General features: G+C 41.1%; 1 protein-coding gene across 1 annotated transcript; it reads right to left on the bottom strand.

Annotated features, from left to right (window-relative positions):
- Window positions 1-849: 849 nt before the first annotated feature.
- On the bottom strand, window positions 850-5,989 carry LOC100698794 (transgelin). The gene is made up of 5 exons (XM_003456859.5): window positions 5,804-5,989; window positions 2,596-2,782; window positions 2,330-2,501; window positions 2,104-2,206; window positions 850-1,994 (listed from the first exon to the last, which is right to left on the bottom strand). Exons 2-5 carry the CDS (start codon window positions 2,773-2,775, stop codon window positions 1,844-1,846), a joined length of 606 nt encoding a protein of 201 aa, XP_003456907.1. The 5' UTR covers window positions 2,776-2,782; window positions 5,804-5,989; the 3' UTR covers window positions 850-1,843.
- Between the last annotated feature and the right edge of the window lie 7,622 nt (window positions 5,990-13,611).

The raw sequence follows: 13,611 nt of genomic DNA, 5'->3' as shown, positions 1-13,611 counted from the left end.
ACCTCCAGTTGCATTATACTAATTTACCCCCTTTGTGTCAGCACCTAAGCAGTTTCCTGCTAAGAAGGAAGAGGAAAAGGAAGTCTCTTTTTAACCTTCTGCAATGATTCGTCCTTTTTTGGAAATGCTCTCTGCTATCTGAAATCCTCCTCTGTCATGACCTGTACTCCTTCCGACCCAAGCCACCTTAATCTCCAGACTCCATCTGGATATACATATATATATATATAAACCTGCATTTTTCCCTCTTTTTTTCATCAAAGCATCTTCTTTTACTCCCTACTGCTGCTCTTTTCCATCTCTGGCTGTTTCTGAGTCATTTCATGCTGAACAGCTTAAGCTGGACCAAAGCAAGAGCACAGTATAAACAAAACCCTGGCAGCGATAACTATAGTCTCCCCCTGGCTTGTCTTATTCCATCAAACTAGGCAAAGTCCAACATTATTTATTACTCAATTACATTATTTTCTTCACCTTTGCCTTTGGAGAGTTTAGTCTTCGCCTTGTTCTTCTTATCAGCTGACCTCTTTTTAAAGTACAGCTCAGCTTTAAGGCACACAAACATACGTGTCGCCCTGACTACCTGCAAAAACTCTGATGTTTTTATTATCTGTTGCTAGGCACATAGGTTGCAGTTTACCAGCTACCAGTTATCAAGAGTTGTGATAGCGACAGTGACATCATTGAGTGTGAACAGGACACACTTCCTTAGGCCATAGATTCATTACAAAAGAGGCTTCTTCAAAAGTTAAATCAAACTTTATTTCAAAGAGACGGTCCAACATTTTGATTGACTCACGGCATCTAACAATAGATTATGTAATGGAGCAGTAAAAACACACACAGGTGTAGTTTATACCTTTTTCAAACCAGGCAGTTTATTTTCTAAAGTTACTTACACTTGGCTGTATCACTGGATGCGCTTGTTATAACCTACTAACATTACTGTAAACCACAGCAAACTGTACGTATCTTACCTTTCGTTAGGTTTTTACTTCATTCCAGTACAAATTGAATCACCTGCAACTTGATACCTGCTTAAGATTGTAATCTGTGAATCTGTAACACCAAGTACCCAGAAAAGCTGCAGTAAGACACAGTAAAACATCTGTGTCTTACTGCAGCTGTTGTGAGGAAAATACTCAAAACAATCCTCGGAGGTGTATTTAAGGACATCCTGACGTCTATAATCGACAGCTATGTCATCAGAAGGACAGAAAGAATAAAGTCAACAAAGACAGTGTACACTAAATAATGAACATTATCATTAAATTAAAGACTTCATGACAGAGTCTTACATCTTTGGTGTCCTCGAATGCACGCGCTGCAAGAGTTTTGAGAAGAGGCATTGACTGCAATAATGCAGATGTTACAGGAAAGAATAAAGCAAACTAAACATTGAAAGTGGGGGATTTCTGGGGATTTCTTCTCTCACGCAGGTTTCAAGTCCCTGCAAGCAGATTTTCTTTGTTGTAATGAAATGGTCTGAAGCTCCCTGTCTGTGTAAGGTAAGAAATCAAACATGTCTAGCATTGTGGTCTCCAGTAATGATTTTAAGGTAATGAGTTTAAACATGCAAAACAACTGTAATGATTCTGTAAGAAAAAAATAAATTATTTACAATGAGTCTCGCTGGAAGCCAAACAAAAGAAACATTGTTAAATGTTTGATTTCTACTGTCAAAGATCTACATGTGCACTTGTTCTCATTGGTCCCTATTTTGGTCCAGTTAACAGTCAGGTCACATTTTTCCTCATGGCCAAGGTAAGAGTCAAAGTCTCTCCATCCTTGCTCACTGGCCTTCCAGAGGGCAGAAGGAGGACGGTTTAAGAACTGCTCTGGTTCAGGGGTTGTTGATGATCTGCCTGGGGCGTCCGTAGCCTGTCATGCCAGCTTGAGATGCTCCTTTATTTGTGCCCATTTGCAGGCCGATGACACTTTGGCCTTCTTTCAGCTGTTCCTCTGAGAACTCTCTCCTGTTCTCCTGGGCTTTTCTGCACACACACAAACAGACGTCAGTCAGTGCACAATCTTCAAACCTCCTTTGCGTTTCATCTTTCCTCACAGGCTAGCATATTTACAGTACAAGGAGGAAAAGCTTACTTATGGAACCAGCTGGGGTCTCCTTTGTAATTCCCATCACCCTTTGTGACAGCCACACTTCCCAGAGACATCAGGGTCCTCTGGACAGCAGCCAGATCTTTGCCTGCAGACATGCAACATCCTTACATCAACAGAGGCCACGGAAATACAAGGAAGAGAACCTGTGCTGTATTTTCCCTCTCAATTGTTACAGTAAAGAAAAGCTCTTGTTGGTTGGTTATCTTACCCTCAAAGAGGTCTACAGTCTGAAATATGTCAGTTTTGGTGACTCCGTAACTTTCAGCTGCTCTGAGGAACATGGAGATTTGCTCCATCTGTTTGAATGCCATGCCAGAGCTCTTGATGGTCTTGATTGGCTTGTTGGCTCCACACAGGCTGTTGATGAGCTCACACAGCACCTAGACGCACACGGAGTCCTCTCAATACACTGCACATAAAGTGAATTACAATGGTTTATAAGGACATTTACACTTCTGCAAACCCAGCACTCACACATCCATCCTTGAGCCAGTTTTGGAAGCCTGTCTTGTTGGGCTCGGGACGACCGACTCCAGATCCGCACTGGGCAACGATCCACTCCACCAGCCTTTCCTCCAGTTCCGGATCGTATTTCTTATCAATCTTACTCTGAACCTCACGGGTCAGACCATAGGAGGGACCTCTGTTTGCCATGGTTATCCTAATGGAAGGGAAACTTAATGTTAGATAGGCTGGTAGCTCTGCAAACTCCAATCTGATAGATTTAATAGTGTTCACATACCGACGCCTGCCCCGCTCATGCCCACAGATGCAATCAATCCAGTGAATGTGTTTCCACTGAATGTTCTGTTATTTATGAGAAGCAGTTACTTTGAAACTTTTAGAATGAGGAGACTTTCTAAAAGTGAGCATGTTTTTGTGGTTTCCCACCACAAGAGGCTCATTTATCATTTGAAGTTAGTATCTCAAATCTCTACTATATATGAAACAAATAAGAATATTGTTATACTGTCAGGGTTAGAATTAAGGATTAGAAAAGAAGCCAATGACAACCTGAGGACAAAAGCATGAGCAGGGTACTAACCATGCAATGCACACAATAATCTGAGTTTTGCATTATCCAGGCTGCAGCAGTGCAGCTATTTAGCAAATGCATTTCTGACAATGGATATTAAAGTGTTTAATGACTTGAGGAATTCCAACTTTGTTGCACTCTGAAAGTAATTATGGTCGGTTTATCTGACATATTAATGCACAATGAACTTCCTGTTGGCTTCAGCCAAACCACCCCACTCCCTCCATCCTGTTTGCACATTCAGCTGTCATTTCCTTCCTGACTAAGGTAGCTGTGTATATACAGGAATCTAAACATAACAACATAGTGTTGCTCACCATGGAAACGGTCTGTAAGAAAAAAACAAAATGCCGGCTAAATGAGAGAAATACTATCGCAATACACAATTTGCTTTTACAGATCCAAATCACAGAGTTGCACAACGGCACAACAACTTTTGAATTTTCCAGGAATCCACATAACAGATGGGGATGATTATAGCTCGTTCTCCCCTTTTTCCTTCATTTACTGTGATAATATCTGTACATTTAAAATCTAAGGTAAGCAGGTGCTCTGCAAATATCAGGATCCAGAATCACATCTGACTCGTAAAAAATTGGAGGATCTGTTTTTTTCTGCAGACTTTAATATACACTTTATAGATATAGTTATATATCTATAATATATATAATTATATAGATGGATGTTGCTCCAGGACATATAGACACACCTTTAGCCAAACAGAGGCTTAGTGTTACACAATATGTGTTGAAAGCTTGACAGTTTATCATTGTGTCCACAGCTCCACACTGGAGCTGCTATAGACACACACACACATTGTTCTCTGTTCATTGTCTGAGGTTGCAGTGGTTATGTGGTCATGCGGAGGATAAGTGTCTTCCTGTCTCCAGAGTTATTCCAAAAGTAGTTTGTTAACAGCGGCAAGAGCGAGGAAAATACTCAGCCATCCAAACTCCTAAGTAGCCTGTTTCTCAATCAGACGGCTTCCATCTGTGTGGTGTCCGGACGTGCCCGTTACATCAAGCAGCTGCAAACATCAGGACCTGAACGTCTTGCGAGGAATGACGAAATCAGAGAACGCGCTCTTTCCGATTAACCCCACTTTAAGCGTGAAATCTGATGTATGAGTGACACGTTAAATGGCCAATGTCGCTGTAACTCGCAGCAGCATTTCCAGTGATGATTGTCCACCTAAGCATAATTGTAAAACTGCAACTAGCAGTGTGTGCACAAGTGTTTATGGAAGCGTGACTTAGAAGCTCATGTAGAGCTGTGCACTTAAAAACATAACTGGGAGTGGTCAAGTGCGAACATCTTGTAATCATCAAGTCACATCTACTCCCTCCCATCTCACAATCTCACCCCACAGTGGGCTACTATCACAAAATGATTTGATGCTTAAAGTGACACATTTAGATTTTCAGTCAGTGCGTTTAAACACAGCTGAAATTGTGCATAACACCTCTAAATGACCAAATCATACTTACAACTGTGTAAGATGAATGACTGAACACTTTCCTGATCATTATCATAACTAATTAGTGCATGTCTTATAGTGGGTGTGTGTTTCTTTGTTTCTAATCAGAGAGGAGAACACTGCAGATTAATCAATTAAACTGCATGATCAAAGAATCCACTAAATCTAGTATTTTAAGCCTTCATTCTCCCAGACGTCTTACTGTACTCCATCGTTCTATTAATCCTCTGCTTCAGTTTGACACAGTGGGACTTTTTAATGGTTGTTTTGTGTAGTTTAACCCTGAAACTGTTAGAAATCTGAGTAAGAAACCGTTAGGTTACTCAGATGTAGTTCCATATGTGACCAAGTTACTCATCATCAGTCATTCGTCTCACTCCACCCTCCAAACTGTTAAATGATCATATTCTAGTAACTTGCAGGCATCTGTTACAAGAGGCTTGCACAGCTTTCATGAAATTGCACCATCAGCTCATTGTGAAATCCTTACGATGTGAACACGGTGGATCCAGACACACGATTATTTCTTCAAGTGTTCATGCTCTTGCCTTCCTTCATCTTGCACAGTCCCCCCTGTTGTATTTCCACCTCATGACCAAGGATAGCAGTCACCACCTAACGTCACAGTTTCTCACACTATAAAACTTTATCAAGGCCCATAAATCTCAAAAAAATGTGGCAGCAGCAAGCTGTCAGTTTCCCTGCCACTTTCTGAACCGACAACCTGGTGTTCAAAATATACCCTGAAGAGGAAAATTGTATACTATTAGGCAGTAGCGATGAGAGGTTTGTCAGAGGCTGAACCTGTTAACATTTCCTGGAATTGTTAGGTCTCACATGCCGTGAGCACGAGGAGCGTGTTCAGAGGAGAGGCCAGACAAAACAAAATGGGATTTTATAACAGAAGAATGCACAGGCTCACCCAGAATCCACACAGGAATGGCTAAATATTAACTCAGTGTATCGCCTCGGCCTGTGTATGAAACACAAGCAAGGGGGAAGGAGACAGAGAGCGAGGGTGGAGAGCATGAGAGGCAGTATCATATTTTTCATATTTTCTGCACCAGAATCAGCCACAAGATCCATAAAGCAGCAGAGAAATGGTTTGGCTGCTGATGAGAATAAAAAAAAAAAAAAAACAGAGGAAAAGAAGAGGAGCGTTTACTTACTTTGTGTAGTAGCTTTCTGGTGAATGCAGGTGGGGTTGGTCTTGCGCTGCTGTGTGTCTGCTCTTCTTCTTCCTCTACAACACAGTGCAGAGTGCACAGTACAGAAGTGCCAGGATTAAGAGCAGCAAACACCCCTGAAGTGTTAGACTTCAGTAGAAAGAGGGAGCAAGAGAGAGCTACGCCTTTCAGGTCCTCTTATTTCACTCTTATGACCCGCCCCTAGGCTCTTTCTCCTTTTCCCCCCTCAAATTGTAATTCCTTATTTAGGAGACGGGCGGGAAGGGAAAAACAAGACATGTGACTTCAGAGTTTGGTGTGGTCACTGAAAAGAATTCCCTGAATTTCACCCTTTACCACTGAAGAACAAGACGGGATTAGGAGGACAGAAGGGAGGCAGGGATGATCAAATCCTCGAGTGGAGCTTGAGGGAGCACGGGAAAGGCAGTTCCAGTAATTAGAGAGCAGGGGAGCGCATGTACGAGAGTTTTTAGTGCCTTAAATCAAACTGCTGCTCACTGTGGTCTTTCAAATCTGGCTGAAACTGAAAGAGACAGCAAGCAGATGTCAAATGTAAATCCCCCCTCCTCTCTGTCGGGGTTTTATTTCAGTCACAGTGTCTTTTCTTATAGCTGAAACTTGCTCTTGGCTTTGCACACACTTTCAACAGATACAACGCACAGTTTATAGAGGGAGACACTCCCTCGGAGGCATCCCAGCCTTGTCAGCCACTGTCCATAGAAGCAAGTCAGGACCTGCAGAGTTCTCATGAAATGACTGTTTGAAGCTATCACTGTCTGAAGTCACCAATTAAACCCGCTCATCATGAGTATAGGTGTTAAAAAATGCTGGGAAGTTTTAATATGAGAGAACATTTCTGTCAGACAGAAGTCTGATAGAACTTGAAAGGTTTGGTTGTAGTTGAACGTTTCCTCTTTTCTGCACATGAACTGTATCTGCACACACTTTCAGTAGCAGTCAGCTGTACTTCCACAGTCATAAATGTATTTTTTTATTTGACTTTGGGTTATTTTCTTTGAACTAGACAAGTAGCACACAAAGAAAACGGAACAAAATGAGGGATTTTTTCTTCCGTTCCTCTTCTACATGAACCCAAAACAAAGTTCATGTTCAAGCAGATGACAGAAATCTGCGTGGGAACATTATCCAGCAAACCTGTAAATGTCAGATATACACAAACACAAGAAATTCCACACGCTGGTGAGCTCGGAGCAAAAGCCAAACACACTCAGCGTTTCTCATCTTTAGGCAAAGCGGTTAAAGGCTTATCCTGCCCCGTTTTTCATCCTTCAGCCGAGAGCTGTGACGTAATCACCTGTCTTGAATTTGATGGTTCCCAGTGTCAGATCTACAGACCTTTTCTTGATTTTAAACTTTCCATCTACAAAATCCTGTTTCAATCAAGAAGTGAGAGCTTCGGGTTGTTTTTTTTTACAGCTTGTCTGTTCCAGACAGATCTCTATAGGCTGTTCCTGCACTACAGCAGCATCTGGTGGCTCAGGGTGGCAGATATCAGGTGACATCATCTCACTGCTTCTCCCACTGCACGGGTGCAAACAAGTGCAATTGCAAGTTAAAATATGTTCAAATGAGAACTAAAACGCCCTCCATGTTTAACCTTGTGCTGAGAACACATTTGAATGTGTTTTATTTCAGGTTGGTGGACATGCCGCTGGGTGATAATGATCATGCTGGGAGATGCTAAGCTGCTAATTGAAAAAGAGCTGACCCATGGAGAAATACCCGTGAGGTCATCAGGGTTTGTAATATCAAGGAAACGAAACAGATGGAAACCATACACTTTATGCCAGGAGCCGAATTATTTAAATACAGACATATTTTAGATTGATGACCTTTAGAATGATATAACACTCTTCATAGGTACACCTGGCTGTCTTTGGTCAGAAAAATAGGTACAGCTGCAAGTTCTGACAATCCAGGTTTGTTGGTTGGTTCATGCAAACTGTGCAAACTGTTGGGTGGATTGTCCTGAAATTAGTTACTTTGCACATTTATGACCCCCTTCAAGATATATTGTAATAACCTTTCATCGAGCAGATCACATCTTTAAGCTTTTGTTTCCCGCAGCATTCCCATCATACTCAGCCACACTTAATGCTGACGTGCAAAATCCAAAATAATCTGCTAAACTAAAATGCCTGCTTTCACCATTGTGAGCACTACTGTGTGGTCTGCATAGCCTCTTTTTCTTTCTTTGTTTATTTAAAAATAATGACTGAATAAATAGAGTGCATCTATAAAATCAGGATCTTATCTCTTGCTGTTTTTTGAAGCCAGTGTTTTGTGCTGTAGAGATGTTTTTTACGACATCGGGGCATAAATAACTTGAAAAGCTAAATGGAATTTAATATTTGGAAGCAGTCCAAGGATGTAATGCTTTTATTTTCAACCTTTGGTAATGTATTAGCTGCACTCATTGTACTGGACCTTCACTTTGTTTGCATATTTCTATAATGGCTCCTGTGGCTGAAAGCCAGCTTGAGATTGAATGCTAACATGGCTGTGTACTGCAGAGCCTCAGATGTTGTTGATCAGGTGAACTACTTACTGGGTTGAAAGGGAAAACAAAACTATGATTATTTCATCTCTTTTTTAATTCATGCACAATTTGTTATGCTGTGTTAATGATTGAAGGGCAGAGAATGGGAAAGCCTCCGTAAAAAAAGGACCTTTCACACCATCTGAAGTTTTCTTTGTGCAATGTCGTATTAACAAACTGAGAAAATACCCCTTCAACATGTAGTGATACTCTCTTTACGGCCATATAACTACACATCATCAGCAGGTTTGCACTGCAGGAGGTGTCATGATGTTAATATCTGTGGACTAATAAAGAAATCTACATGTTCAGACCACAGGTGGTCTCAGTGCCTGACCTTCGAGGGTAAAGTACACAGTGAGACACAACAGGAAGCATGCAGTCTATTTAAATTCTATTAGTGAGTTTACCCAAAGTGACCAACACCATAGAATTACATACTACATTTAAATTTGTGGCAACCCAGTGTCATTTCACAAATAAGATGAATGTTATCTGTACAGTGACAACTCTATTGTACAGAGAAGCACTGGCTTTACTACTTGCTAACAGTTAAGAGATTTAAACTGCAGCTGTAGTATGCACTACAGTCCTCTTGGGGGCGTTGTATGATCTAAAGCATTAAACATAACATTTACTCTGCTGACACTCGGCTCTAAACTGCGACCCCTAAATGTCCATATAAATCTCCTGTTCTCCACATCGTCCCTGTAATAATGCTATGAGGCAGGAAGCAGTTGTGCAGAAAATGAAGGTCTGCCCTGCAATAGACGCGGTCAAGATGGAGATGGTGCGTGTTAGTCAGTCCCCGCTGTAATTGCTCTGTTACATTTCACATCAGATTTTGATGCACAGATTCTTCTTGTAGTCTAATTACGTGTCTAAAGGTTGTTGTAAGTGTTAAAGCAGTCGCACATACGGGGGGGAATTTGCAGCTTTGTTACACATAATTGGATTCCATCTGCATTCTGCTGGTTGATTGCAAAATGATGTCAGATATAATTGACCTCTGCTTATTGATCCAGGGGACAGAGGTGCACAGGTGGGGGATGTGTGTGGAGGGAGAAATTGTGAGCCGAGGGCGAGCCACCCTGTGTGTGGAAGTGATGTCTTTGTGATGTACACTCATCCTGTCTGGCAGTTGCAGCTGACATCATGACGCAAATGTTTGAGGTAAGCCGCTGCGTGTTCATTTTTTGTTGTGCACTTCTAAATCATGTCATCACACATGCACACACAGTATGCAAAAAATCTCCAAGAACAGAGACATCAGAAGCTCTACACTCACTGGTCATTTTATTAATTCGACTTCTCATTAGCAGTTGAGCAGTTGAATTATCTGCTCAACTATCTAATCAGCCAGTCACATGGCAGCTTGTGGGCATAGAGACGACTTGCTGATGTTCAAGCTGAGCATCCGAGGTGATTTAAGTGACTTTGAAGGTGGCATGTTATTTACGCCAGATTGGTCCAAAATAAGAAAATATCTAGCGAGCAGCAGTTCTCTGAGAAAAAACGCCTTGTTAACGTCAGAGGTCAGAGGAGAAAAGCCAGGCTGCTTCAAGTTGATAGGAAGGCAACAATGAGTCAAATAAGGCCTTGTTAGAACAAAGGTTTGCAGAAGAGAGTCTCTGAATGCAGAACACTGTGATTGTAGAAGCAAAAGGCTAAGAACTAAGAACAGGAAATTGAAGCTAAAATTTGCAAGAACTCACCAAAATTCGACAACAAAAGACTGGAAAACGTTGCATGGTCTTATGAGCCATGATTTCTTCTCTGACATTCAGAGGGTAGGGTCACAATTTGATGTAAACAACATGAAAGCATGAATTCATCCCGTCCAGGCTGCTGGTGGCAGTGTTGTGGTGTGGGAGATATTTTCTTGGCACACTTTGGGCCCTTTTAGTACCTCCTAAATGCCACAGCCTCACAGACCACCCAGTATTCATCTTTTGATGTCTGCTTCCTGAAGGATAACTTGCAATGTCACCAAGCTCGTGTTAATTCAAACTGGTTTCTTGAACACGCTGCTTCGTTAACTGTATCCAAATGGTCTCCACAATCACCAAACTGTGATCCAATAGAGCAACTTTGGGATGTGGTGAAACAGAAGACTCGCATCACTGATGTGCAGCCAACAAACCTGCAGCAACTGTGCGATACTATCATGTCAATACGAATCAAAATCTGAGAAATTTTTCCAGCACCTTGTTAAATTTGTGAAATCTATTCCACAAAGAACAAAGGCATCCAAAAGATAGTGTCATGGCTTTATTTTTGTAGTAGCTTTAATTTCACTTTATCACTTGTTGTGGTTCTTAGTGGTTAACTTGCCCCTGTGTCTCCTGTGGGTCCTTCATGCCATCTGTTTGTGCTTCTCACGTCTCAGTTAAACTCAGATTACTTTCCTTGTGAATCTTTTGCTTTTTATTTCCTGCCTGCATTTTTTCCCTATGTTATGATTGCTTTACATGCCCTGGTTAATATTCTTTTAATCAGTTAATTAGTTTGTTATGCATTTGTTTCATCTCAGTCTGATTCTTGTTTTTAGCCCCTTCAGTTTTTGACAGTTTTTTCCTTTCGTTTCTTGCATTTGTTTCTTGTGACATCTCAGTCTTTGGAATATATGTTTTTGAAATTGTTGAACTATTACTGTGCCAGATTAAAGAGTGTCTTTTGTTCTGTTTTGCTCTACCTGTCTGACACTGTGTCGTGTTTTTGGATACTTAATCTTTTGTATTGAAAAAATCTCAAACTTCTCATGAGAAAGGACCACTTGAAACAGAATGCCATACTGATAATGTGATCAGACTGGGATTGCCTATCATATTGCCTGGCATAATTTCAACAACTATTAAACTTTAACTAGCTAAAAGCATTTTGTCACTAAATTTATATTTCCAGGTTTCTGCTGTGGGTTGCTTGAAGCCAATCTTGAAGCCATGCATGATTAGAAAAATAAGAGTGGCATCAAATGGCAGGTGAATAGCCATAATTCATGGTACCTACAAAAAAAAATGTATCATTTTTTGTAGGTACCAGGCCAGTGTTGCTAAAAGGAGAACACGTAACACCCGTGCTGTCCATGTTTCCTGAATTTATTGCTGCAGCGGCTAATTTGGGTCCCAGTGAAAGATTCAATGAGCTTAAATGGCATTTTGCACATTTGTGGGGAACAGATGTACTGCGTGTGTGTCATGAAACATTCCTCATGCAATATTCGTCATGGTCTGACTCAAGAGCCATGACAAATAATGGGAGAGACACAAATTGATCAAAAATGTACCGTTTTATTCAGCAAAAAAAAGAGAAAAAACAGTTTAGTGTGTAGCAGCTGGATGAGTGATCAAATGTTAGGTGTGAGTGGGGTTGTGCAGGCGAACCCTAAAATAACCAGGCCAAAGCCAAGTAAACATAACATGGTGCTGAGTGAAGATATATAGAGACAAAGCTGAGACAGTCTGATCTTAAATGCTCCAGGAAGACTGGCTGTTGGTCCCAGCTGAATTAACCCCGCCTACCTGAACCTGTAAGACAACACAGAGGGACAAACAGGGCAGGCCATCCCTGGCTGAGGGAGAGCACCATCACAGGATGTTCAAAAGTGCTTTACCTGATAGAGAAATTCACTTTTAACAAATGCATTTGGGGTTTGGGCTGATAAATTTGGTGATAGTATCACTGCAGTATTCAGGCTTTATTTCCTTTTTACAACACCCTAAAGAGGCCATTAAAGCAAAAATCTGGAAAAGGAAGAAAGCACAACTCTCCCTTGTCATGAATGCAGCATGGTCTGTGTAAAAGAAAAAAATGCTTCCACTTATCAAAATCACCAGAAAAGCTGCAGAGTTTCACCAGATTGCAGAGTTGTGTTATTGAGGGTACTTTTGAGACATACCCCAAATCTGTCTTTCTCAAAGATGTGTTAATCCACTAAGATATCAGAACAGTGGTGACTGAGGGCTGAGAAGGCTGGAAATGAAAACCTTTGCAGCTTTAAATATATTAGTCAGGCAGTATATATATATATATATATATATATATACATATGTTGTGTGTTATATATTTTGGGCAGTGACATATGACTTAAAAGCAGAAAAGAAAAACAGCAAACTGTTCCCAGTTTTTGTCAGCAGTATTTCTAAAATGGGATCAGAAAATCCTCTGTGGCTAAAGAACAGGGAAGAAGACAGAGTCTAAGACAGTTTAGGAGAGGGGAGATGATGGGCACGGACTGGATTTGAAGCTCAGCTGCTTTGACAGATATAAACAAACAGGAAAAGGAACACGTAGTGAAAAAGTAACAAATGGAATTAATATGGATTCTTTGTGAGCTCCAGGTGGAAAAGCCAGAGCAGGTTTTCAGGAGTAAAGACAGAGAAGGGCAAAGATAAAGCGGAAGGGCAGAATAAAGATGTGGGGGGAAACAAAATAAGAATGAGTCAGGTGGAGAAGGACCAGATGGAGACGGAGAGAGAGGATGAGGAGAGACACTGTGCCAAGCAGGGATATCTCAAAAGGCGACCGAGTCACTTGCAGAGAGCAGAATAGAGACTGACACAAATTGATGATCCAAGACAGGAGACTAGACAAGGAGCAGGCTCCAGAGAAGAATAAGCCAACTCTAATTTCATCTTTATGAATTAGTGAGTGGGCAGTGAGGGAAATATCAAAGGAACACAGGAGAGGCATAATGAAATGATTTCCCATCTCACTGCTGCCTTATCACCACTATAACAACGGATCAGCTGTGGAGAGTGGGTCACAGAGCAGAAGGGCATTTGATGGGAAGACGCTGATGGATTTCTGTGAAATGATCGGTATGAATACACAGAGGAGGAAAAAAGAAGTCTATTTTCTCAATTAGATCCATTTACAGTGGTGGTAAGGTCAATTAAAGACTGACATGATCAGAAACATTGCTACACCTGTTTGGATTCTCAGGGGTCGCACTGAGAGACTCACACAGAGATCTGTGTGGTCACAAAACACAACAATAATCTGATGATGTGTTTACAGTAAAATCTACAGTCAAGAGGAGGTAAGATACCCACATAAGTCAGATCTGGTTTTGCTGAAATAAACAAAGACAAATAAAGAAGTGACACAGATGGTGCAGATAGTGTAACCACTAAAAAACCATGTGCCAAAAGGTCTAATGTCACCATTAATCAAAAGATAATCAAAAGAATGATGAAGTAAATGCGATGAACACCTCACTTTCAAGCTG

This window comes from Oreochromis niloticus, linkage group LG10, assembly GCF_001858045.2.
Source record: "Oreochromis niloticus isolate F11D_XX linkage group LG10, O_niloticus_UMD_NMBU, whole genome shotgun sequence".
Lineage (NCBI taxonomy): Eukaryota > Metazoa > Chordata > Actinopteri > Cichliformes > Cichlidae > Oreochromis > Oreochromis niloticus.
The sequence above is the reverse complement of the archived record's forward strand: the minus strand, read 5'-3'. Positions and strand labels throughout refer to the sequence as shown.